This window comes from Eutrigla gurnardus, assembly GCF_963514095.1.
Source record: "Eutrigla gurnardus genome assembly, chromosome: 7".
Classification (NCBI taxonomy): Eukaryota; Metazoa; Chordata; class Actinopteri; order Perciformes; family Triglidae; genus Eutrigla; species Eutrigla gurnardus.
This window is the reverse complement of record NC_139921.1, coordinates 26576687-26603070: the sequence shown is the minus strand read 5'-3', so window position 1 is coordinate 26603070 and position 26384 is coordinate 26576687. Positions and strand designations below refer to the sequence as shown.

Genomic DNA, 26384 nt, shown 5'->3' with positions numbered 1-26384 from the left:
TATATATATATTTTTTTTTTATATATATATTTTTATATATATTTTTATATATTTTATTATCTTGACACAATAGCTCAACATGTGTTTTCCGACGTCTTATCTTATTCATTTGATGATTTTTGTCGGAAAATTAACACCGACAAGAAATTTCAAATTAAAAGCCTCAAACAGAAAACGACCTAATGAGCAACATTTTAAATCCTAATCCTAATCACGTGTTGGTAAAAACAAACAAACAAACAAACGAGCAGAAAACATGTACACAGATGCACAGCAACAGCTCAGTTGCAGTGAATACCTCCGTTATAGCAGCTCTTCCATCAGGTTAGTGGTTCAAACGGACTTCCTCCGTTCAGCTGCTCGCTGAGCGTCACGCGAGACGTCGGCAAAGAGCCGCGCAGCACGAGACGCCCACCTTCACACCGCAAATGATCAATAAAAAGAAAAGTTCCTTCACCGAAGAGGAAACCCTGGAAATGTTGAGTCTGTCTGGATAAAAACCGATCTTTTGGAGCGGAGCTTTAACTGAGGTGAGTGTCCTGTGGCTCTCTTTAATATATTCAGTTTTTTTTTTTTTTGCTGGATTCTTTGATTTCGGACCCCACTAATATTCTGATTATGTTTAAACACATTATAATATGCGTTTTAAGTAGCCTTAAAATGAAAAAAGAAAAAGTGCTATAAGATGTTATAAATAGGTTTAAAATGATGTTGAGGTGATGTATTTGCAGTTTTAAACATGAGGTTATTACATTTTTTTTTTTTTTTTGCTGATTCGTGCCTGTCCTTCTGTTAGCAGACTTAAAAGGAGGGATCTTGGCTGCTGCAGCCATTCCCCCCGCAGGGCTGAGCTCTTTGGCTGGCTGCTACTTCCTCAGCAGAGGAGCTGCTGGCAAAGGGGCAACATCTGAACAGGTACCACCAACCAACGAGAACGTGGGGCACGGAAAGTCATTTAAATCTAATTAAAAGACATTAGTTTACCTCATCTAGTAAATGTTATGACTATAATATACAAGAAGAAGAGACAGAATTCACTTATTCACTCAGTGCAGATGGTTCGTCTCTTACAAGGTGTGGATTTGGTTTGGAGGAAGTTAAAGATTTACTTTACTGAAAGAAAACACAACAGGTGGACTTCCCTACTCTGTATGAATGCTAATCTGTTGGTGTAAATTACACAGGAGGACATTGCTTTCTTTGCACGGTGGATTTACCAACGTTATGCTTTGCAGTAGACATTAATAATCTCAAACAGGTCATGCAGGCTGCACAGGGTGTGTGCAGATTATTAACTGGCTGTTTTGCAAACAGCCTCGTCTGCGTGTCTCTCTTTGTGCAGGTCATGAAGCCTCAAGAGGCAGAGCTCGTCACTGAAATCTCAAAGGTATTCTGCACTTTCCCTCAGCAGCCGTCAGGCGTTGGTTAAAGAGACAGCTCACTTTGTATTTAAAGCTCTTAAGATAGTATGAGTGGGTCAGTTTAGATGGAAATGATGTTCTTATCTCATCAATGTTCACAACGTCAGAAGCATAAAAGACAATGCTGTTAATACATCTAAGTGCATTTTTGACGCCTGCTCTCCCGCCAGTTACAATGCATGGTCTCGGAGCTGAAGACGGGGTTCACCAGCGCCCTGCTGGAGCTCAGTCAGATCCAACATGGAGACACTTACCTGAGGGAGGAGCTGGAGGAGAACAGGAGGGGCTGCCAGAAGAAAGCTCTTCGTCTGGAGGCTCTGGTCGAGTCCCTGAGGGTGACACTCGGATTAGTTTAACTATTGAGAAATATCTGAATATGAACAGTTTGCTCAGAATGATTTGACACTGACTTGGCTTCACCCGGCGTCTCGTCACGCAGGAGGAGCTGGGAGCGATGCAGTATCAGATCCTACAGCTGCATAACAGACAGAGACATCAGCAGGATGCAAAGAGCTCCACATCCAAGCACAGAGGAAGGTAAAAACAAACATATATACAGAGCTATACAGAGAAGAATATAAAGTATTAGAAATATTCAAACAAATCAGATAACTGTTCAGAACACGGATGAAAAAAACGTTCTTAAAATTAAGACCATATTTCGCATCGATTTAACTTCCCCCCCCTTTACTTTGCGTCGCCTTTACTTGAGACTGAAAGCTTTAATTCCCCTTCTACCTCGGCGCTTAATGACAAAACACATGAGAAATAAAGTGCAAACATTAAGGGAATTGTTCTCGTACTGAAATCCAAGAACGACAGCTCAAATATGAAGGGAAATACATGAACATAATGAATCAATTTGCACGTTATATGTACTTTCTTAGAAGCCGATATTCCCTGGTTTGTACCGTAGAAAATCTTGGGCAGTCAAATCTGACCCCTATGGTACAAAGTGTAAAAACCCATCTGCCCACTGTTGTGCTGCAGTGATCCAGCAGCAGCGTCGGCCTGTGAGCGGAGGCAGTGTGACTGTTCGTCTGCTCCACCAGCCGTTCTGTCCAGAGGGAAGCTGCTCCTCCACTGTTTCCTGCAGGGCCTCAAAGCAGGACTGAGTGAAGGCACAGGTGAGCCCTTCCGTTTACAGCCGAGTCAACCAAACAAATAAGCATAAGCTTAACTTGACATTTTCTGTTCAGATTGGGGGAATTAAACTTTGTTGTATGTAAACATTTCAAGTGAAAGGCGCATCTTTTTTCGTACAGATGCACGACATCAGGTGGCGATGCAACTCCTGCATTCTGAGTGGGAGTACGTGTCCACCTTAAACCAGCTGTATGATCAATACAAGACACCACCAGCTCACCAGATGACTGTGGAGCCATAGTAAGGGCTGAATGGTTTACAGTACGGCAGCACTGCTCTGTCCTAAAAAGAAGCATCAAAATCCTCTCCCTTTTTTGTTTTTTTTTGTGTGTCGTGATGCAGTCAGACATATCTGAAGTTCGTGGAGCAGCTGTTACAGCGACACCTGCTCTTCAGGAACACGCTGCAGGAGCGATTATCTGCTGAACACTGGAAGTCTCTGGTTGGAGACATCTTGGTGCAGCTTATTGGACAAAATGATGTGAGTTGGTGCTCTTTTTAAAGAAAATGATTTCAGATAATCACACTGAAAGTGCTCACGATTGCTTTGATTTGGTCCGACCAGACAGCCTTTTCAGACATGTACCTCGGATACACGACTACGCTGGCATCATTCCTCTCGCTGGAGTTCAACAGGCTGAATCTCTCAGAGAAAATACAGGTATTTTAAAAAAGGACACAACATTATTCAGTTATAATGTGCCTGAGAAACCAAAAACATGCTGACGGATATTTTTTTGTTTGCATTTAACAGGGTGGCCGGATGGAGAGGGAGGGAATGAAACTGCTCTCCCTACTGTTGGCTCCCGTTTCTCGCGTACACGGCTACCTGGGCCACATCCAGGTGAGTCAGCGGCCGCAGCCAGTCCAGTTCGTAGAGCTGCAGCTACACAAGATGTGACACCACAAGCCAACACTGTAGCTACATTTCACGAGGTTGAGTTGAAAGAAGGTGCTTACAGGTAAAAAAATAACCCTTTTATAGTTGAACTGAATTCTTAATGTTTCTACATTTCCCTCTAGAACTTGCTGCAGTGGACAAGTAAAGAGCATCCTGATTGCAGCCTCCTGCTGGGAACGGAGCGAGCTCTGAGGAGCATTTTGTCCCGCTGTCATGTGATCCTGGAGGAAGACGTCCGATGGGAGGAAGGAGAAGGATCTGAACAAAGGTAAGGGCATCATGGGAAGGATAAACTGACTCACAGATGATCTTTTGAGTATTAAAACTCAGGTTGACGCCTCTTCTGTCAGATAAAAATGAAGTTGATTTTTCTTTTTCTTTGGCTGAACTAATCCAGAGATTCAAATTAAGATTCATTATTTTTCATGACAGCAGCTGCTCTGATTCAGTGGATGGTGGATCCTCAGTAAACTGTTGTACATGGAGCCAACAGACCAGAGAGTTAAAAACTGCAGCTCAGAGGTGAGTGTTGCCCTCTGCTGGCTTCGGTCAGTACAGCACAGTCCAGCAAGTAAGTGAGCATCTGCAGTGCAAAAATGTTGTCAAGTGACATTTTCAGTGATATTTACAAAAAAAAAAGTGTTCGCCTGGTTACATTAAAGCATTCAAATCATTAAGAAAACAAAAGCATTAAAGCATTAAAAGGAATTCAAGTATCTGAAGTATTTATATTCAAGAAGAAAGTAAGGGAGGAAGGAAGTAGGGAAAGAAAACCAATAAGGAAAAGGACGGGAGGAAGAAACGGAGGTTAGGAAATAATGAATAATGAAGTAAATGTAGAATAGTTTTCCACATCTTTCTTACCCCTGCCCCCCACTTGTACAGCTGACGTTAGGGGCCTAGTATAACCTCCACTCTCCTTCCTAGAGACGACCAGCAGGCGGTCGGCCTCACTAACGGCGTTGACGGCTGTCACTCGATGCGTCTGGAGTGCTGGTCCTGCAGCCCAGTGAGGAGGAAGGACTGCGGAAGAGACCAGACCCTCCTGAACCTGCCGGGCCTCGACTGTGGACACGCTCGCTGCTCCCTCCTCACTCCGGACGCCGCAGCATGGGGAGAGAACAGCGACTCGGGCCAGGGCACCTACATCCAGCCCACCGGCACAGGCACCAACGAGCTGGAGGCACCTCACACCAATCGAAGCCTCGAGGACTGCGATACAGACCAAGATGACACCTCAGCCTTCGACTTCTCCTCCGTCACCTCCTGCAGCCCCGACGCCACCCTGCGCAGGGAGACGACGGGCAGCAACAGTGACGAGGATGAAGAGGAGGACAGCCAGGTGCCGGTACTGTTGAAGCCCTCGCGCAGCCAGCAGCAGTCGAGGGAGACACCCAGAGAGAGGACTGTCTGTCTGCGGTGGCAGATTCCCAGATTAACCCCTCACCCTCCTCTGAGAAACACCGCGGGGCCGTGTGCAAACGGGCCGACGCCGTGCCTCGTCAGCTCCTACGGAAAGAGGCTGGTCAACGTCAGGAAGGGGTCGCCTCCTTTACATCCAAAAAGTGCCTTCAGGCCCATCTGGGACGATCCATCCAAACAGGTATTTGTTAAATAAGCACCGTGCCCTGGCCATACTGGGCCGACTCTTTGTATTTTACAGTAACGGCATCCTTTGAAAGTGAGTCAGAATTAAATAATAGTATGTGATAGTAGTAGAATGTGCTCAAATCATGAGAAAAACTAAACATCAGTCAAGGAGAACATACTTCTGCCAATGCTACACATACACTCTCACACAAAACGGCATGGGAGCATCTTCTTTTCTTTTTTTTTTGGTTAAACTCCTGCCTGCCTCGTAAAATGCTTTCCAAACTAATCCCATATTTCCCCGCTCTCTGTACATCCACATCACTTCATGCTCCAGGCTGATGCAGCTCCAGAGAAAGACAACAGAAGAGGCTTCGTCCCGATTCCAGCCACAGCGAGGCAAAACCTTCAGAATTTCAACCCGGGTAGAGAAAATCTGAGGTGAGCGTTCAGTCAGGTAGAATCATGACTTATTAGAGGTAGGATGGTGATACAGAAATGTAAAATCTACCTAATTCACACTTATCTGAAAAGCAAAACCTCCTATCTGCAGGATTTTTACTTTGGATGATGAGAACAAGGTTAACAATACCTAGTCTGTATTTTTAACACATAATATAGTTCAAAAACAGTGCTTTATGCATTGGGTATTGTTAAAAAATTGCATTCTGTGAGGAAAAAAAGCGTTTTAGTTAGTTATCCTCAAAAAAGTGAATTTTTCAGATAGAAGGTTTTGCGTTTCGGCCATTGAAGCACCTTTGCATTTTAGTGAAAACTGGATTAAATGACAAATATACCTTTTACCTGTCTCCTGCTTGACCGTGCGTTCAGACCAGGCCTGCCCCCGCAGAGAGGGAACCATGCAGCGGGTGGGAGCCGTGGAGTTGTGTGGGACGACAGTGAAGACAGCGAGGGGCCCTGCAGCACCGTTTGACTTCGAAGCTCTAAAAACTTCCAAGTTAACAAACGTGAGCCCGAGTTGTGACGTCTTCGATGGCGGCCATGACGCCGACGTCACTGCACGAACTTTTTTTCCCCTGTTAAATGAATGTTGGGAAAACGGGAGACACCTTTGTTTTAACGGGGATAAGAAGAAAAATATATATATATATATATACTTGGGGAAAAATATTTCTTTAAAAGAAAACATTATTAGACTGAAGCATTTCCTCGTCAATTTACATAAAAATGGCAGACCATGTGGTTTTTAACCGGGAGATAATATGACGTCGATGTGTAGCTAAAGAAACATGCCAAGTAATAAACTGTGTTTTTCTTGAAACATTGAATGAGTAGCGTAAAACTTTAATATCTAAAGGAAGCAGTGAATTGTCATTTTGTTGGTTACCGCTAAATATGAAGCTACAGCTAAATACAGCGGTTAGCTAATAGCTAGCTTAGTTAGCACACAGGCTGGAAAGTTAACGTTGGCTCGATTAAATAGCAAGAAAATCAACCCACCAGCTCTTAAACTCACCACGTAACACGTTATCGTTCGTTTAATTTGTCCAGAAGGTGTAGAAATCGTTATCGGAATAATGGTAAATACGCGTTGCGGACTCTGAAATCCTCAAGTGGGGAAACTCGGAGATCATTTTTGGGGTGACCAGAACCTTTCAACATGGCCAAGAAGAGGACACATGAATTCTTTATTTTTGTGTATGTTATTTGAATCTAAACTCCGTGTACATTTAACGTGATATAGACCAATGATGTGTGTCGCTTTATCCATAACACGTGGTAAAAAGTCACAGTTCACAGTTCAAACAAAGTACTTGAACATGACATTCTCATAATTTCCATTTTCACAGGTGGGATTTTTCCGACTAGTACACGAAGGCAGCTCTCCACTGGTTGCCTAGCAACTACACGGAGCCAAAAAAATAGTCCGGAAACGCTAGCGGTTACCGCAAGTACCTGCCAAATAAGGTGCTTGTATACGTTTTTACGTAAACAAAATCCTATATAACCTGTTAATTAGTAAACAACTCATTGCTGTAGCGAGTCAGACTCGTGGATTCCCGTTTCCAATCTAAAGTTATGCTAAATTTAGCTAAACGGATAGTTGCAGTTGCACATGTATGCTGGCCAACAGACTCGCATGTAAATATAAAACCATTTCCTTTATCAATTCAATCTTTTCAATTTACCGACACCAATAACAGTTTATGCAAAAAGCTGAGTTACCAGCAAAAGGGAAGGGGAAAAAAACGAGGAGAGAAATGAGCGGTACAAAATAAGACTGGGTGATTTATTAATCTCATGAAGACCATTAATACAAAGCAGTTAAAAGGCCACATACCATCAAATAAACCGACTGCTGGATCAAGCTGTTACAGTGCCACTGGAGGAAAACCAATCTTGTTATTCTGTTGGGGCTAGGATTTAAAAAGACAAAAACAAACAGAGAACAACAAAAAAAAGAGACTAAATTGGCTAAATTAACCCCACCAGTACTGGCTTTGGGAAACTTGGGGGAAATGGACAGAACATGAGTGAAGACAGTGAAGTGATTTAACTTCACCGGTCTAAAAATCCTCCATAACTCCTCTTTTATACCTAGTTTGATCAGAAGTTTAATCATCCATCATTATGAGTTTGATTTTTAGATTTAGCTGAAATCCAGCTCGTGGTGGTCAGACATCCTCAGGTGTTGCGTGTCTTTAATACACATCACGTGTATAGAAGAGAGGCGGTACTCTTATTTTCTTTTCCTGCCCTGATCCATGTAGAAAGTGAGTTTGAGCAGTTGCATAGGACCATTGCATTTACAAACATGACCTATCAACAACTGTGGCTCTTCAACAGTACAGCCTAAAGTGCACAAAGTGTGTTTCTCAGAAAAAGAAAAAAAAAAAAGGAGAAAAAAAAAAAGTCCAATTCTTCACTATGCTCAAATACTTGCAACTGAATATAGGTCTGTGTATATTCCAACTGCAATTTTAATACAATCCCAACCTCTGTTTAATGTGTTAGCATTAAAAAATCTTTGAAAAAGGAGAAAAGGCAAGTAGTAGGATGTACAAAGTGAAGCACACGTCTAAGTAAGTGCTTGGCATATTGAACTGTATTTCTTTTTCTTTCTTTCATTGCTTTAAAACAGCTAAAGGGGCAGGGAAGAAAAATGGCTTTCCTCAGTTAATACTCCCAGTGTTTCAACTGGAGATTGTCTGTAAGTAAGTTAGTGACAGTGACCTGTTTTTTTCTTGTTTTGTTTTTGTTTTTTAAGTTTTTTTTTTTTTTTTTATCCGACTGTAGCAGCATTGGATTATTAGGCAATATTCGACTGAACAGATGCGGATGAGGGTACAATACAACAGGGGGGAAAAAAACTTGTCACTTTATACAAATTATTTAGTTAGTGTATACATGTTATATATACACAGTATCCACAAACATGTACAATTTCATAGTGTATAGCTTTGTTCTAAACATTACATAGGCAACTTTATTTTTTTAGCATTTTAGACACCATTTGCTTATTTCTGTAAAGTAGAAAACAAAATAAAAGGCACATCTGAGCATGATGCATGGATTATTTCAGTCTTTCCAAAGTGAAACAAAAAATGTTTTCAAGCAGAAAAAAAACAGAAAGGAAAAGAGAGAGACAGTAAGAAGAAGTTGGGTTAAAAAGTTCCTCTTTTTTCATGGGTTTTCAGGTATTTCGAGCAGCCACTGGGGGGAGCTGACCCAGCTATGGTAGGAGGTTGCGTGCTTCCAGTGCTGAGTTTTAATACCAATGAAGAAGAATTGGTCGTGGGGAGGGGAGGGGTGGGCTTTTGGAGAAGAGCACAGTGTCAAGACAGCAGTGCACATCTATAAGGGGATCAGTTAAGACATCAGCTCTCGAAGAGATGGAGAAAGAGAAAACCTCGTGTCTCTCTTCACCTTCGTCCTGGATCGGTGCCGTTTGATATCGTGGCAGACCTCCCTCCGTCACCTCCCAGGGATATTCTCAATAGTCCGATCGACACCTGCTGACTTTGTCCAAACTCGATGTGCAAATGGAGTGTTCTCGGCTCTCGCTGTCCCATCCGGGGGGGCCGAGAGGACTGGAGCCCGGGGTCAGAGGTCACCGCTGTTGGATTTTTTAAAAGGCAACGTGTTGTGGCTGCGGAGAGGCCTGTCTTCGGATTAAAAAAACAGTCAGACTCGCGTCTATACAGTCACAGTGTACACTTGAGATACAAGGTGGGGGATTCAGTGTCGCCTCCTTTATGCGTTTCTTTTAATGTCACATTTGTTTTTTTTTAAAAAAAGAAAGAAAATCCCTTATCCCCCTGCATAAAATAAGACTTTGGCAACTGTTTATTTATCAGTTAGTAGGAAAAACAAGTCAATGGAAATGTCTGCTGCTCACAGCCATTGTCAAAGAGCTACGTCTAAGTGGATCATTGAGGAGGAGAGAGGTCTTAAAAATCTGTGAGCTGCAGCAGGACTCCAGATGATGTCAATGCCCAAAGAAACAAAGCATGACATTTGAGGCTACAAAGTCCAAGGCCCCCCACATTCCCCCCACCCTGACAGAGGAGTGGGACGTAGGGGTAAGTATTAGTTAAGAGTGTGAGGGGTGAGAACTTTCATCATCAGGAGCAGACGGTCCCCCTCCGCATCGAACAAACAGACACAAACGCTCAACTCCTTGTTGTTTATTAGCTGGCACACCGGTGAGGGTTTCTCATTGGCACGGAGGGTTTCTGATGAAGGCGGAGCTACTGATCCCCTGAGAGGCACAGCGGGGGGGATGTGATTGGTCGATGCAGAGGCCAGGTGTGTGTGTGGAGTTAAAGAGTGTGTGGAGCAGTGTTATTCATTCTTATCAGTAGCTTCGAGTCCACTGTGTCGTAGTTTGCAGGAGACAGCTTGAAGTTTGCATTTCGAGATCACCTGTAGGCGTCTAAACAACAACAAAAACAAAACAACGCAGACTCACTGGCTGCTGTCGGTGTTCTCCACTAATGAGAGGCCGTGTAGCGGCGGCGGCTGCAGCAGCAGCTCCCTTTTGTATGTCTTTGGTGGGAGTTTGGGGAGTTGTGGGCTGGAGTTGTGGCGCGGGGGGACCGGCGGTGCGTTGATGGGAATAGGAAGAGGGTAGAGGCTGTTCTGGCTGGCGCTGAGCGGGCAGCTCCGCCGGGGGATGCGGGGGGACGGCGTGCTGGGCGGGGTGTTGGGGGAGCTGGGGGAGCTGCCGAAGTCCCAGTGGTATCGGCCCACTGGGGAAGGCTGCATGTTGATGGGGTAGTTGATGAAGATCTCTGGAGGGCGCTGGGGCACCGGGGGAGGCGTGTCCGGCAGAGGGTCGCGTGGTGGTGGAGGTGGAGGGCTGGGCAGGGGGCCGTCCATGGGGGGACCGTTGTAGACCAGCGGTCGAGGCTGGTTCCTGGGCAGCGGAGGGGGCAGCCGGGGAGGGATGGCAGGGGGGCTGTCGGACCTGGCGCTCAGCTGAGACAGAGAGAAACACGGAGATGTATTACTTATATATATAGTGTACAGCAGCGGTTCCCATCCTGGGGGTTAGGACCCCCCACGAGGGGCCCTTAAGATACAAACCTATTATGCAATTTGAGCAAGTTAAGGCATTTAAGTAGTCTACATTTTAATCATTGGCTCCCCTTTGGGTCAGTTAGCGATTTGAAAGCCAAAACCACTAATATAAAGGTCTATTCCAAGTTGTCACCTAGAAGCATAGTGTTTTTTTTATTTCCACTTACCACAAATGCGTACCCCTATCAAACAAGAGTAACGGTGTAGTAATTATGGCTATAATTGGTGGGAAATGAGGCACCGCTCTTACTTTGGCTTCAGACATGGCGTCTTTCCTTCGTGGTGGCAGAGGAGGCGGCTTCAGCAGCTCCTCCCCGAGCTGGTGGAGGCTGCCACAAGACACAGACTGGGACTCTGAGGGAAAGAAAAAAAGACATTTATGGGAGTTAAAAAAGAGAAACTTCATGGATAGAAGATGAAGAACATGCCCTGCTCACTATCACAGGAGCACAAAGTCAGTTGAAGGATGATTTGTCGGACGGACACCAAGAAAGCAAATCAGGTAAAAAAAAAACCCAGAAAAGGCCCACACTCACTTGAAGGCGGCAGAAGAACAGGAGCAAATATGGAGTTGCTACCTGTAAAATTTAAAGAGGGAGAAGATGATTGACAGTATTTAGATCAGGAACAGGCGGACTTCTAAAGAGATTCGTTGTAAAAACACTTGGGGTTTCTGCAGGATTCCAGCGCCAGGCGGACTCACCGCCGTAGGAGTTGCTGAGGTCGTGCTCCATGAAGACTGAGCTGAGGTCGGAGGAGGCCGACTGCGGAGGGGTCGGCGTGTTCGGGGAGGTGGGCACCGAGGCCGACGCCGGCGTCTCCGGCTCGGTCTCGGCGATACTCCGAAAGGTGATCTTATGCGGGGGCTCCCTCTCCAGGGGGACAGGGTGGCCCTTTATGGTGCCAGAGGTAGACGTTCGCACAGGCCGGATCCCCGGGGATTTCAGATTGTAGATGGTCTTCCTGGGCTGCAGGACGAGAAACAGAAACGGTGAGAGGTCTGAAAGCTGTTCGCGGTGAGATCTGCGGATTATTTAGAGTCGGGGGACAAGAGAGATAATGCTGATTTTTTTTTTTAAGCAGAGAACACGAGAAGTAAGTGAGAAAATGTTTTTTTTTGGTGTAAACTTTTCTTCTTGGCTCAATTTTAGTGATATTACAGTTCCACCGTAGCGTCAAATATACAGCAGAAACAAATATGTCGTCCTACAAACAATGTCCTCTTCGTGTAATGTGTATTTGGGAATTAAACCTTCACCGCTACTGAATCACTGCAGTCTGAACACTTACAAATCGAGGAGCCTGCCTGCAGTTCCGTGGCTCAATATCCAGAGACATTTTGAACAGGTAGTCCGCAAACTCCTTCTCGCTCCTGTTGCCCATCGGGTTCAGGTTCTCGAAGAACCGCTGTGCAACAAAAAATAAAAAAAAGTTTGAGTTCAGGATCAGCGAAACACCTTCCAAGACCAAAAGAGACACTTTTTAAAAGTGAGCGCTCACCCTGATTTCGTGCTCCACCTTCAGACAGTAGGGCTGGTTCTGATACTGCTGGATCTCTCCGGTGATTTCAGCCACTTTCCTCCTCTTGCTGAAGTTGATCAGCTCCTTGCCGTGGCGTTTCAGGAAGTCCGGGTTGCCTTCCTCCGTCTTCAGGATGTTGGTTAAATAGATACCTGAGGACGAAGAACGTGGGTCGAAACGTTAGATACACAGAAATGTTTATCTCACGATGGTTTTTATAATAAAAAATGATGGTGACTGAAAATGACAGTTTCATTTGACTCACTTGTAGTGGATTCATAGTAACACTGTGGAAGACTTACCAAAGAAAGGCACACAGGGTGGGTTTATAGACTTGAGTTTAGCCAAGTATTTCTTAAAGTGGTCCTGGCTCAGTTCCACAGCTTCTTCCAGGATTTTCTTTTTCCTCTCGGGTATTGCCTGTGGGTGCACGAGGGAGAAACGGTCCATAAATCACGTTCCAAGTTCAGGGGAAGGATTCAAATGCACGTCAAAACGATAAACATCGGAGGTTTATTGGCCAAAAGAGGCCAAATGTCAGCATCTCAACATACCAACAGTGTAGTTTAGTTTTGGGGTTTAATGCTTTTGTAAAGGCTACCAGAAAGTTGTGTAAATATATTTCTTTTCTCTGATGAAGATAGTGTTTTTCTGATTGCTTTAATAGCATCACTCACCTCAAAGGTGTGGTCGAGCCTGTAGACTGGGACAGAGTTGATGGCACTGACCACCTCCAGCACACCGTTAAAGTTGTTGAGCTCCTGGAAAACCTGCAGAATCTCGATGACCCGCGATAACACTGCCACCCTCTCTTCCAGGTTCATCGTCTCTACAATGCACCTGAGAAGGACACGTCGGAAACACGTTTACACGTTTGTTTTTCCCCCCCAGGACTTTACAATTAACTGCAATTTAGCAGGAGTAAAAATATTTGAATCCTTAGACTCACTTCTCAAACCACAGTGTGAGGTTGGTGGTGTGGCGGATCATGCGGAGCAAGTTCGGCGAGTTCTTCTCTTTGTCCTCTTTGGTCCAGACGCTGCCGACCAGCTCGGACGGCCGGACAGCTCTGTGGAAGAAGTGGGGGGGTTATTTTTCCAGGCAAGAAACAATGTGTATCCAAACCCGATTATGTTGTTTCTTTCACTCTAGTATTAACAAACTAATCAAACTTGTCTGTCACCTGTAGAGCTCCGACTCGAGCAGAGTCAGCTGGCGGGCGATCTCTATCGGATGAAGCGTCATCAGGTCAAAGGAGTCCACTTGGCCCGCTCTGCAGATGTGCCACTCGATGGGAGGAGGCGGGCTCTCGAAGGTGATGTTGTGGCTGACGCCGTTTGACTGCGTCTGGAGCTTCCTCTTGATGATCTTGTTGATGGACTCGACCCACTTTCTCATAGACTTGCCTTGAAAGAAAACACAATGTATGAAACGTGTGTTGTTCACCATTTAATGGTCTTAATTCAAATCCAGTTATATAAAAGAGTAGTAGTATGATATAAATACTACTCACATGATGGTCAATGACCTGTGTTTTTGTGCCCTTTTATTGTGAAGTCATTTTTCTCCATCATTGTAATACTTTTCTTTCACTCAAAATGTGTCTCTCTTTAAAAGGACGTGTTAAAAAGGCCTTAAAATGGTGTTAATGAAACTTCAATACTGATGTCTGAATGTGTGTCTGAATGCGTGTGCGTGTGTGTGTGTGTGTGTGTGTGTGTGTGGTTCTGACCTCGCAGCTGAATCTTGCTGGTGATGTACTCCTCTAATTGACTTCTCAGCTCAGGATCGTTCTCATAGTCGTAGAAATGATGTTCCACCCACTGACGGAAAACGTTGAGGACCCTTTGAAGCGAAGACAAATTAACAGTATTAACATATTGTCCTCCACATGTATGTCACATTTTAAAAGTGGAAGTTTTCCCCTTAATGCATGACTGACAAAGTGTTCACATTATTACTGTTAAACTTTGTGGGTCATGCAATGCAACCAGTCGACTGCTGGGGAGCTCCACCACCCAAATGAAAATGTTATGGCGGTCAAGTAATCCAATAATAGTAGATCACCCGACAAAGACGTTGGTAGAATAGAGACATTTAGCAAAACAAAAAAAAGTTAATGGACCTTAATGGAAGAGTTTTTGGCTGGTGGCCGTTGTGTTTCCTTTAACCTGTCAATTAACTTTTTTTTTTTTTTAAAGAGAAAACATCGAAAAACAGAAACAGCTGGAAGGTTAAGTGATTTAAAAAAGGGGTAAAAGTGGTGCTCAAGGAGCTATTTTCACCTACTTTGAGTATTCTGGACATAAAGTAGACTGTTGGACCACATTGCAGTGTTTACAACAATAGACCACCCGTATCTTTGTCCCAATCTAAGCTGAACACTGCAGGATGCGTGTTATTGGTGTGTAAAAATGTATGTGTGTTGCCTCGACAGACACAAACCTCATGGCCGACTTAATGCCATTTTTTTTTTGACGTTTCACAAAATTCCGCTGATGCAGAGAACATATTGTACGTGTGACCAGAAGAACACGTGTACCTCACGGAGAGTAACGGCCCACTTGTGTTTCCAAGTTTCTTCTCTGACATGAGTTTAAAGGGTTTTATTGCCGCTGCTCTTAACTACAGCAGCGGAGCGGTTTAATACCGAAAAGCTCTCCGTTTTTTAATGGTGCTTACGGGACTCCGACTGACTCTTGTTACTCCTTATAAGGACACAAAGTCTTATACAAAAGTAATTCGGTGGCTGACTGAGACGGTTCAGGCCTTAACAGGAGAGTTTAAAAGAGCCAAACAACAACAGGAGACAAAGAGACACGGAATCTTTTGTGAAAGACCTCGTTGAGAAATGAAAGAAAGCGGCTTAAGATGCGAGAACGGCTTCTTACATTTCGTCTCCCAAGTTCAGAGACTCATGGGAACACATTTTTGAAAACATGAGTATGAAATCAATTGTCACATTTCACCTTTTAACCTTCATGGGCTTGAATTTAATACTAGCTAAGCAATAAACCTGCACCATCCCATTCTCTTACAGTTGTCTTTTTATCTCTTCGTGCCTTTTTTTTTTGGTCTGAATATTTTAGGATTGAGATGCTTAATTAACTATTCATTATTTGTTCTGGTAAGTCAATGTTATGACAAAAGGTTGGATGATTTGTCCCTTAGTTTTTACCTTTTGGACCCGAGAATGACTTGGCTGTGATTGGACGGCTGACGTACCTGAGCTGGACTGGCTGCACGTATTCCTTCCGGAATCTCTGGAGCTCGGCCGCCATTGGCTGGTCACCGTTCCAGAGAGCCTGTCGGTCCTCTTCGGTGGGTTCTGGCTCAGGGATCTCAATCCTTTAGGAAAATAACGGACAAAAATGCGATACACTTATGGCTCAGACAGTAAGACGTTTAACATCGCAATAAAGAACACCTTGTTCTGGTGAAGCCGTACCTGTCTATCAGCAGGGTGAGGAGCTCTTGTGGTTTGCAGAATGATCGGTATGTGGTAAGAAACGTGCGCACAAAGTTAGGATCTACAAACGGATGAAAAAGATTAGATAACAAACACGGTTAAACATCACAACGAATATTTGCAGAATAAACCTTTGAGCTCAGCCAAGTTTATTTACACGCCTCTCCACATGAAGCAGCAGCTTACCAGCATACATGTGGTAGGTGAGCCGCTCTATGAGCTTCACCACTGTGCCGGCCTTAATGATGGGGATGCCCGTTTTGCTCTGCACTTTGTCCTCAAACACAATATTCTCCTCAGAGTCCTGCACAGCAAAGCGGTAAATCTCCGGGGAGGGCAGTCTTAGGGGATGCGCCTGTTCCTCGTGCTGCAGCACCGTGTCCAACATGCGATCCAAAGTGGAGCGGTACTGCAGAGTCACCAGGCCCGCCATCCACGCCGCCTTATCCTCCGCTGTCCGTGCACAGAAAACGGCACAGTTTTCATCTTTTCCTATCAGTTCAAAGGCGTGCCGCAGCTCCGTCGAGTCCTCGCGGTCCACGATGCGGATCTTCCTCAGCACGAACTTCTCCTTCAGACGGTACTCCGCCCCGCTGCCCGAACCAGGGAGCCGCGAACTCTGATTGGCCTTGCAACTTATCATGAGGCCGTCAAACAGGAAGTTGTGTCTCTCGTGCTTTGCGCCGGCTCGTAGAAGTGGACCCTCCAGGATGAACTCGCTGCAGCACTGGCCAATGTCTTTTCCCTCCCAGCCATCGATGCTCTTCTGAATCTCGTTCATGCGTTTGATGGCTAGTTGTTTGCTACGGACCTGCCTGCTGTACAGGCGGTACATGGGTTCACTGTGAGGGACGAGGCAGAAAACCAGAGAGCTCAATGCATGAAATGAACCAAACCACTGACATAGTGTAACTAAATAAATACATGCAGTGAGTCCCTGCTGCTGCTGCTGCTGGATGCCCAAATTACATCTGAACTGACTTCTTGTACATTTACGTCATTTAGCAGACACTTTTGTCCAAAGCGACTTACAATAAGTACATTTGTCAAAAGAAGGAAACAAGGAAACCACAACGTATCATTGGCGATGCAGTAAGAGCATAAAATAGAACAAGTGTTAGGTCCTCATCTGAGTAAAGTAGTACGTTAAGAGCAACAGTGCTACGATCAGAGTGCTATAGGTAAGGGGGGTCAATAACATGTCGACAGAATGACCACATATGAATTACTAGAAGTACTGGTAGAGGAGGCGTACCCAGGTTTGCGGCGAGGCTGGTGCTTGGCATAGATGCGCTCCACGCTACACTGAAGGTTAAGCAGCGCTGTGATCGCCTGTTTCAGACATTCTCTGTCGTCTTGGTCTTCACTGCGCTCCTGAAGTTGCTGTTTAAAAAACACCAGAAAACATAAACATCAGATATGTTGCCGCATTGCATAACACAGAACTCCATAGAGGGAGTGAATGCCTGTCTGTGTCGGGACCTTACCTGCAGCAGCTCAAAGTAGTGCATACAGTGGTATACTGGGACCATCATCAGCTGTGGAAGGACATACTGGACTGCTTCTTTGAAGCCTTCTGCAACGGACTGGAGACACAAAGACACATGGGACCGGTTAGTGAGGGACACCATTACCAGATCTGAAACAACCAGCGTGACCGAGGGACTCGTTACCTCTGCCATTCATCTTTAACTTTTGTCTCTTTTTTTAATTACAGTGTAAAATATGAGTGTGAGGTGGAGAGAGAGTCTGTAACCAGATAAAAATTAATCTCGGCACCGGATTATTTATAGAAATCTACACAAATGTATGTTTGTATTTTCTAGTCAAAGACATAAATAGCATTGAAAAAAATAATGGAATGTGTTTGAATCTATTTACGGCTTGTGTTTTTGTATACCATCTCAAAAATAACCATTGTATATATGCATCTAGTTCTATTTACATGCTGCATCATATGATGCCACATGATGAAAAGAGGACGACTGTGGAGACAAAGACAATTAAAATGCGTACGTCTCAGAATATAAATGAGACTGAAGAGGCTGCAGGGTGACAAGTGATGGAGGACAGAGGGAGGGAGGGGGGGGGATGCGGTTGACCGAGTAAAGGCTTCGGGGTAACCGGAGAACAGGCCGTCACAGTATCCATTTAAACCTCCCATTCCCCTGATAGACGACTCAGATCAATATGCTAGTACTCAGACTCCACAGCAGCGGCCGCGTGTCTGTGTGGGGAGGGGAGCAGATGAACAGGGTCTGTGTGCATGGAAAAGAAAAAGACATCAGCTGCCTGACGCACACTGATGGACAGCCGGGGGAACAATGACCTAAGTTTAGATCATGTTATTGATACGTCAGCATCCTGCAGTTTCACAAATCGCCCCGCCGTCATTCAGACTACAGATGCACCACAATCACTTCGATGTGTTTAGCTTGATTCGGGTGCAAGACTGGTGCTTACACATTTAAAATAGTATTCCTCTGCGAATAAAGCGTTCTCGATACACAAGTAAGCTAAGAGTGTGTTTCAAACGGGCTGTCATTCTAAAATCTGGTTAGAATCTAAAAAAAAAGGACATCACTTAAATGTGTTTTTAATGCTAAGCTAACTGGTTGCTAGCTGCAGCTAAATATAAATGGTTTGGTGGTGATCAAGAAAAATAATCAGCACATTTCCCAGAATGCCAAACTATTCCTTTAAAAAATACAATTAGGATTGACTGAACATTGAATGATAGTTTTGTACTATTATAATAGTACACTTTATACTGTGAAAGCAAACGTAATTTTCTTGCAATTTGAAGTACTCAAGTGGAGTAAAACAATTTTGCTCCTCGAGATAGATGAATCCGGTAAAATGTCCTGCCAGCGTACATATCGGTGTCAAACCTGTTTAACAAAAGCAGACTTATCCTTGCCAAATACGGGTGTTCGTCTAGTGCGTTTATGTATAAAAATCCATGAGACAATGTTTTTTCTGCAAAATTAATATGGATATCCACTTAAAAAATCCAAAACAACACGGACATTTCAAAGTAATCTCAGGTAAATGTGGAGGGCTTCCTCTAGGTTTGATCTGAGCAGGTAAACTGGAAATAAGAGTTTGTGTTGGATAATTGTTGGATGTTGCGTAGGATAACGTGTTAAAACGAGTCCCTGCAGGAGCGAGCATCTTTGTGGTAGCGGCCTAAATATAAACACACAGTACAGTAAAGGATCGGAACAAAAACGACTCGAAGAACAACATGTTCCCATCTCACAGAGCTGCTTGAACCCATGTCACCGGGGTCTTTCGCCTTCTTAATTCATAGCTTATTCCCAACATGAAATGCGCCTTGGGCCACCTCCCCCCTCCTCCTCCTCCTCCTCCCCCCCCCCCCCCCCCCCCCCCCAGGAGAAAAATGGCCCGCAGTGTGGCTGCCTGTTCTATTTTTAAAAGGCGATGTAATTTACCCACAATACCAGACGCTGCAGAGTGCAGGGGCTGAGTGCTCGACAGACACATCCATCTGACAGAGAGCGGGGAGGGAGGGTGGAAGTCAAGAAGGATGGAGTGAGGAAGATGAGGTGCATTCAAAAGAGACAAAAGCTGAAGGGGTGGAGCAGAAAAAAAAAAACTAACTGATGATGACCCTGCCTGGGGTTCGATCCGCATTACGGCAAACGTCGTCTCAGGTCGTAGGTATGCATTTAGACTAGGTGCTGTGGACTACAGTGATCATGTGATCATGCTGAGCACAGGAGGTGGAGAGACGAGGACACAGCCGTCAGGTCAGAGATGAAACGCAAAGTGAGAGATGCTAAAATAAGATTAGCCAACGCTGCAGAAACGACAGCAGGAGCAGTTTGATAAAGATGAACAATGTCTAACAGTTGGGAAAAACATCTTCTGAGATGTTGTAGAACAAACAATTAATTAAGCAAATCATCAATCAATAATGAAAACGATCAGATAAATCATAGACATCCTACATTTGGGTTTTTGTTATTTAAAAAATGAATTAGTGCTTCAACAAGCTATTAGTCATTTTCTCTATGAAATGTCAGCAAAGTCTGTCACGCTTTCCCAAAGCCCACGATGACATCCTTAAATGTCTGGTTTTCAAAGGAAAACAGGTTGAAATTGGGTTTCTAATGTTTACACTACCACTTAAAATGAAAACATTTCAATTATCAAAATAGATGCCAATTAAGTTTCTGTCGAGTGACTCATTATTTCAGCTCTAAAATCTGGGCTGCAACCAACAACAGTTTTTCCTCAAATAATATGCAATCTGTATTACTGTTTTGTCTATAAAATAAATGGATAAAAATGAGTGAAAAGGCGCAGTGTAATTTCAAATCTGCACATTGGAACCAGGAAATATTTGAAATGTTTGCTTAAAAGAATTACTGAAAAGGATTGACTGATGTTTTCATTCAAAACGGTCGTTTTGATACATTTCTGTCAATGGACTTATCGATTCATCAGCTGTATCTAGACAGAATAAATACATATTAGCACAAAGACAGAGGCAGGCTTTTCACATAGAAAAATAGCAAGTAAAACAATGAAATGTGTTTTTTAAGTGAATGCCAAGGTGCTATTACTACAGTGCAAAACCTCACACTTTATTTTTAAACTCCTTCGCCCTCTAGCCCGCTCTCATACAATGAGAATATGAAAATAAACACTGGGTGTGGGTAATCAGAGGACGGTGCCATCAGTGTTGATCTAACTGGGGTTAGCCTGGAGGTTTGAGGTAAACGCAGCGAGGCCCCAACCTGAGGTACAGCACGGCCTGTCAGCAGCAGCAGTTTGGGATTTTACTGCAGAAAACCATGGTGCACGGAAGTTGTATTAACATGAGAGCTTAATATTCATTCAACAAAATGTCAGATTGGCATTTAAAATATCAAGAGGAGCGGCAGAAAACCACCTCGTACAGTAAATACTGCCGCAAGCTCAAAACTTCATGTGAACGGTCGGACTCGCTGGTCTTTGGCCTGAGAAAACACCAGCAAATATTTCATCTTCAAAGGCTGCCAAACTGCACCCCACCGAGCATAATTCAATGCTATTCTTGTGAGGAATGTCCAAATTAAACAATGCGGCAGCAGTGAATAAACTGTACACAGGACGCTGGATATGTCATGATATGCCCTCAAACGATATTGGGAGGAATTCCATCAGGTTCACTTCAAAGCGAAACAGGAACAAATATTCAAACGCTGTTTGCTTGGCGTGAACACATAAATGACCTACTTGTACCTTCATATTAAAAACAAACATTTTTTGTTTCTCCTTCTGTTCAGGTTCGGGGGATTTTGGCTTCATAAGAAAGTTTACATTTGAGAACAAAAAGGAAAGACGGGAATGGGAAAACACTGCAATTAAATGTTGCAGATTTTAAAAAATACTTGTGAGCAATGATTCCAAGACAGACATTAATAATAAAATATTATATACCAACTCAATATCAAGCATTCATTTAATGGGATGAGCAATACTTACTTCCAAGCTCAAATCAGAAATTTTATTTTAAATATTTCATGCTTGTTTTGTGACATTTAAGACCTTTTAAATATAGCTAGAAAAAAAGAATCCCATTAATGCAGCAAAAGAAATCCACCCACTAGTCTACAGTGTGAAACGTTTGAGTTTCATTGGATTTGAATAACTGAAAAATATGGCGATGGACAAACTGACTAAATCAGATTCTATATACACCACATTTTCCTAAAATGTGTCAAAACGAGGAGGATCCCACCCACATATCCACCTTTCAGACAGACGACAGTCTGAGGCTCATTTCAACATCTTACCTGGAAGTAGAGGCCTGCGGTGGACCGCGCCATCAGGTTGTTGAAGTGCTCGTGGAAATCCCGACTGAGAATATCCTGGGACAGGGTCTCGTAGGGGTCAAACGCCTGCTCCTGGACACGTGGAGAGAATAACTCAATGGTTAACATCGACGTCTGGCAATGTTCTCGCTCACTCCAACTCTCCTTTTAGACACAGCTGACGAATACGTGGAATAAATATGAAAGGCAACACAAACGGCAGTGACACTAGGCTATTTCTAATAAATACAGTGGAAGGATTTTAAGATTTGATCATGAGGGAGGGGAATCAGGGGGGATTGAAACTCCGGGAGAACGGCAGGGAGAGAGAGGAGGAAAGTCATTGTATATCATCACGTCAGAACCAAATCATATACAATAAAGAATTGATATCGTTTGTTGTAGATTATTAGTGTATTTTCTTGCCCGACTCGCTCAGGGCATGAGGAGAAAATAGACCAGAAACTGAAACCATCACTGGAGATCACGAGCTGGCTCCAGCCAAACGCAGGGGCCGAAAAGGATGCGGACCAAAAATCGTGCCGCTTCTGCGTCCAGTGTGAACCTGGCGTGACTCGCATGGCCTCACGCAGCCTGACCTCGTGGCTTTAAAAGCTTCCTACCTCTGCTAGATCTTCAAAGCAGCTGCCCACCAGCGGATGAGGGCTGCCATCGGCCGTCATCTCCACGGCGTCCTCGATCAGCCCGAGCAGCTTCACCGTCAGCTCGTGGATGTCCAGGATGTTACTGAAGATCACCTCCACATCCTGCAGGAGAAGACAACGAGGAGGTAAAAGGTAATTACAAGGTTGGACTGAATCCTTAAAACCAGCGAGGAAAGTCTTCTGCGGGGAGAAGGATTAATTAGCATGCCTCTTTCTACTTTTAAAAAAAAAAAGGGGGAACTCCACTGGTTTTTAACATCAAAGTCTGTTGCATTGTAGGTAAATGTAGGTGTTTTGATGAGGAAAAAGAACGTGTGGTGTCTCCAGTTCTGCTGCACCAATTTTTAAAATGATTTTCTTTGTAGACATTGGAGTTGTTGATGCCAAACTATGTTCACATAAAACTGGGTATGGCACAAAATACATATACATAACGCGGCAATAACATGATTATTATAAAACCTGTGTCTACATGCAGCTCGTCACTGATGTTTTTGTTTCTCTCCTGGGTGGAGCATTTACACCGACAGTGGAGTGAAAACTGACTCATTTACACTTACATTTAATGCTTCACTTTCAGTCAAACTCCAGCATTAATTATTTTGGATGAATGGATGAACTGCTATGAAATAATCTTCTCTACAGTCTTATTGAAGCGCGTGCATCCTCGTAAAGATCCTGTCAAAAACCTGCTTCATCCTCTACGTGATCAAGAGGTTGTTATTTTGAAACTACCACAAGTGTTTCCTGTCAAGTCCCAGCATTAAACATATCATTTGTACAGAAGAGTTTGGAACATAAGGCAGGATGATTTCAGCATTATAATAAAAGGCACTCATTTTAACTTCCAGGTATTTTCAGGTGATGTTGAAAGTATCAAGTCTTTAATACTGTGAAAACATCTACGTGTATTACCTCTTTATTATCAGGGTTATTACCCCATTAATGCCATCATATTACCACAGCATTGCTTAATTATTACCTCTTTATTATCAAACCGTGGTCCCACTTTTACCACATTATTAAGCTGTAGCGGTAAGCTACCGTTTTGTTGTTAAATGTCATTTACGGAGTCATCTCTCCACCAGAAACTGCCAGGTTACTTAAGTGCATGTAAACACACTGAGAGTGTTTAACCACAGGAGCGAGTGGCAGGGTGTTGCTGAGACAGCAATCCCATTCTTGGCCTCACCTCCCTTGGATAAACAAATTCTCTCTCTCTTAAAAAAAAAACAAAAAAAAAACAGTCGTGCGAATGAGCTCTAAACAACAACAGGCTCAATTTGCCCGAGGAAATCATTAGTCAAGCAGACGAGAACCCTAAAATAGCAACAGAGTGATTATCGGCTGCGAAAAGTCTGTATAGAAGTTGGGTCCTTGTCATTATTTGACCATAACACTTTCTTGACATCTCCCAAGTAATTTGGGATTATGACGCGTTTCAACAGACATCATTTAGGTTATTTGGCAGAAGGCTGCAGATGTTGCTCCTGCCTCCGCATAATTACATGTTCTGCATTCCACTGGGCCTCACAAAAGTTTATCCTCCTCACCCAAATGATACCACAAATTACCCAACCCAAAATATGCAAAGCCACAGCGACCCATTAAAATTAACTTTCCATTGACTTCTGCACAACCCATAGACCTACTGTTCAACTCCTCACTTTTTAACGACATCTCCGAGCACTTAATTAGCCTTATTAGACACAATGTAATGGTGATTCGTTTCTTTAGTTAACCCTCCGACACAGATATGAATTTACCGGAGGGGTCAAAGAGCATGGGAGCATTTAAAAAAAAAATGAAATCAGGCATGGACATTTTGGATGATTGCTGTGACTGTCTGATCATCCATCAGAAAAGATGAATGTCTTTAATCTCACATTATTTGAGAGCAATTTGGCATTTGTTCTGGTTGCAGTGTGGAGGAACCTTAAAAAAAAAAAAGAGGATTTCAAAATGGAAAGAGGAAGAAAATGCTGTGAGGCCGTCTGATCTTCTAAGAGTTTAATAACAAATCAACACGGTAAAATCTGTTTGGGTATTTCAAAGTGCTTCCCGAAGCTGATTACCCGTTAGCCGATTACAGAGTTTCTCTTTTAATCTTTTAAATGTTCTTACACTGAATTTGGCTGAAATTGCTTTGTAATTAGGTTTACAGTTAGCTGGGAACTTGACTTGTTGTTTATAAGCTGGCTTTAGAACGAGCTACAAACAGCTCCTGTTGAGTACGTCTCTACCTTTCCTATCCAAAACCTTTAAGTGTATCAACCTGTTGGGAAGTGGTCTTTTAAGAGGTTATTCAGTTTCCGTTTAATCTATTTTTAATAAATAATAAATCAAATGCAACATCCAGAGGTTTTTTTTATGTAGTGCATTAGCAGTCTTGTGAAACACATATCTTATAAACAGTGTTGAGCTGCTGTAAAAAGTTGTTATTTTCTGATGTGAACTCCTTCATCAAGCTTTGTCAAAGAGGTCATAACAATCTATTTATCCACAAGATGTTTAAAAAAGGTAAAAAAAAAGTGGTGAAAAATATATTTACATAAACTTTACAGAAAAAGTCAAGTTTTTGTTAGCTAAGCTTGATAGCATTTTCACCATTTCCTGTAGCTGTTTCACAGTAAAGGTCTACATCTGCATTCACATGAAAAAAAACAATCAACAGCAGCCTCACAAGTTCACTTATTGCTGCAATCGAATAGTGTAGTACAGAAAATAAATGACTTAAATTTAGTTAGCTGTGCAAGACTTCCTCACCTGAGATGAGAAGATTTTGGGGTTGGACAGGAAATGCTGGCGGAATACTTTGATGATGAGGTCGAGCTCTCGCAGGTACTGTCGCTCCTCTGCGATTTCAAGCCTCACCAGGTCGTCGTACGTGAGCTCCCCGGAGGACGACGGCTCCTCCGTGCACTGAGACATCAAGCCGATGTCCTCCTCCTGGTCAAACATGTCCATCAACACCTGGAAACAAACATTGGAAATAATCAATGACGTCCTTCATGACGTTTCACAGCAGAGATACCCCCGAAAACCTGCGTCCGTCAAACTGGGTGTCCTCACCTTGTCTGCACACATGGACACCTTGATGTCCTGCTGGCTGATTTCATAGTGCCGAATGTTACCGACATAGTTGCCCGCCAGTTTCAGTATGTCTGCTGATATGTATTCGAGCACAGCGACAATGTACAGGGAAACATGGTAGTCCACTTTATAGCCCAAAACCTCCTGTTAAAAAAAAAAAAAGGGGAAAAAAAGAGCAGATTACAACATATTCAAATTTTATTTATTGTCATCGTACAATTTGCACAACAAAATTTAGCCTTTAGTCCCATTTGACATATTTCCCATCAATTGCCATACATTTCTAGCACTGTGAATTGAAGCATACATTTCAACCTAAATTCTCTGGTACGACTAAATTACAACGTTTAAGTGTAGAGTATTCGATTTTATGTGATTGATGGGGGTCTTTACCTTAAGCAGTGGGTGTATCTTGTCCACGGGGAGAAGTAAGGGGTTTCTCCTCTTGCGTTTCTCAATAGCTGACTGGGCGTCAGCAATTGCCCACTTATCTATTGGGTGGGGGAAAGTTTTCTGGACACGTTCCTGGAAGGAGGGGGAAATGACTCTCTTAACATTTGATACTTTTGAAAACATTCAGATTGAAAGCTGCGAGTATTCAATTAGTTATGTTCGAATGCTGCGGCGCAAGCACGCGTTTCCTAATTGCATTTTGTCAATTTACAACATATTATGAATGTATATTTAGACGCTCGGTAGGATGCCTTACCTCCACGTCCTGCACGGAGCGAGGCTGGGCCACGCACAGCATGTTGAGCAGCTGCAGGATCAGCTCCTCGATGTGCTGCAGGGCATCCTCCTTCGCCAAGAGGTTCGGGTGGACCTGCTTCTGTACCTGAACGTCATGAGACAAGCACATGAAAGGAGATGAGATGACGGAAGAGGGGACTTTCTTCTGCACTGTACCGCAAATGTCGTCAACTGAGACGGTGTAATGTGTGAGACGGATCGTCAACACCTGCTCTGATGCGCCTCAATTAGGCTCAGATCACATTTAATGACGTCAAGGAGTGCAAGTACAGGCAATGACTGATTGAAGAAAAACACCTTCTGTTGGTCTTCAAGTCATACGAATGGCGTTTCAGCCCATTAACGACAAATTATATGTAATTTCCATGACGGTTGGTCATTTTCCAAAGTGTACCATTAATATATTCGTTTCCATTTATTTAACTGTGAAAATCGGCTTGCAAAGGCATGAAAAGTTTA

The 26384-nt window shown here is 43.5% G+C and overlaps 3 protein-coding genes across 7 annotated transcripts in view; 1 reads left to right on the top strand and 2 right to left on the bottom strand.

The window, feature by feature from the left end:
* The window catches only part of cdkn3 (cyclin dependent kinase inhibitor 3), a 6679-nt gene extending 4931 nt beyond the window's left edge, over window positions 1–1748 (bottom strand). The window contains exon 1 of the mRNA XM_084012827.1: window positions 1676–1748. The gene's annotated coding sequence lies outside the window, so the exon portion shown is untranslated. The remainder of the gene's footprint in view (window positions 1–1675) is intronic.
* LOC311015524 (uncharacterized protein) lies at window positions 363–6272 on the top strand. Of its 5 annotated transcripts, none has more exons than XM_084012822.1 (15): window positions 363–530; window positions 800–915; window positions 1343–1387; window positions 1592–1756; window positions 1861–1958; window positions 2412–2548; window positions 2687–2807; window positions 2910–3048; window positions 3133–3228; window positions 3322–3411; window positions 3591–3736; window positions 3901–3990; window positions 4396–5071; window positions 5396–5499; window positions 5890–6272. In XM_084012822.1, exons 3-15 carry the CDS (start codon window positions 1346–1348, stop codon window positions 5990–5992), a joined length of 2007 nt encoding a protein of 668 aa, XP_083868948.1. In that variant the 5' UTR covers window positions 363–530; window positions 800–915; window positions 1343–1345; the 3' UTR covers window positions 5993–6272. The 5 variants fall into 5 exon arrangements, with proteins under 5 accessions (XP_083868948.1, XP_083868946.1, XP_083868947.1 ...); XM_084012820.1 differs by having other exon boundaries at window positions 1315–1387; XM_084012821.1 differs by having other exon boundaries at window positions 797–915; window positions 1315–1387.
* Window positions 6273–7288: 1016 nt separating this feature from the next.
* The window catches only part of sos2 (son of sevenless homolog 2), a 29592-nt gene continuing 10496 nt past the window's right edge, over window positions 7289–26384 (bottom strand). Inside the window, exons 2-23 of the mRNA XM_084012834.1 lie at window positions 25885–26010; window positions 25569–25700; window positions 25155–25319; window positions 24849–25055; window positions 22041–22184; window positions 21400–21510; window positions 17080–17178; window positions 16848–16975; window positions 15779–16434; window positions 15572–15653; window positions 15349–15471; window positions 13856–13968; window positions 13307–13529; window positions 13073–13192; window positions 12801–12963; window positions 12426–12543; window positions 12103–12275; window positions 11893–12009; window positions 11306–11570; window positions 11139–11180; window positions 10853–10956; window positions 7289–10500 (exon numbers count right to left, since the gene is read on the bottom strand). Of these exons, the coding sequence (XP_083868960.1) occupies window positions 9988–10500; window positions 10853–10956; window positions 11139–11180; window positions 11306–11570; window positions 11893–12009; window positions 12103–12275; window positions 12426–12543; window positions 12801–12963; window positions 13073–13192; window positions 13307–13529; window positions 13856–13968; window positions 15349–15471; window positions 15572–15653; window positions 15779–16434; window positions 16848–16975; window positions 17080–17178; window positions 21400–21510; window positions 22041–22184; window positions 24849–25055; window positions 25155–25319; window positions 25569–25700; window positions 25885–26010 (3924 nt within the window). The 3' untranslated portion in view covers window positions 7289–9987. The remainder of the gene's footprint in view (window positions 10501–10852; window positions 10957–11138; window positions 11181–11305; window positions 11571–11892; window positions 12010–12102; window positions 12276–12425; window positions 12544–12800; window positions 12964–13072; window positions 13193–13306; window positions 13530–13855; window positions 13969–15348; window positions 15472–15571; window positions 15654–15778; window positions 16435–16847; window positions 16976–17079; window positions 17179–21399; window positions 21511–22040; window positions 22185–24848; window positions 25056–25154; window positions 25320–25568; window positions 25701–25884; window positions 26011–26384) is intronic.

Bases quoted from the DNA above. Each gene is read 5' to 3' on its own strand.
- LOC311015524 (XM_084012818.1), top strand. From the start codon at position 1,262: ATGCAGGCTGCACAGGGTGTGTGCAGATTATTAACTGGCTGTTTTGCA. The intron at 3,412-3,590 runs GTGAGTCAGCGG...ATTTCCCTCTAG, and splicing joins GCTACCTGGGCCACATCCAG to AACTTGCTGCAGTGGACAAG. The intron at 3,737-3,900 runs GTAAGGGCATCA...TTTTCATGACAG, and splicing joins GGAGAAGGATCTGAACAAAG to CAGCTGCTCTGATTCAGTGG.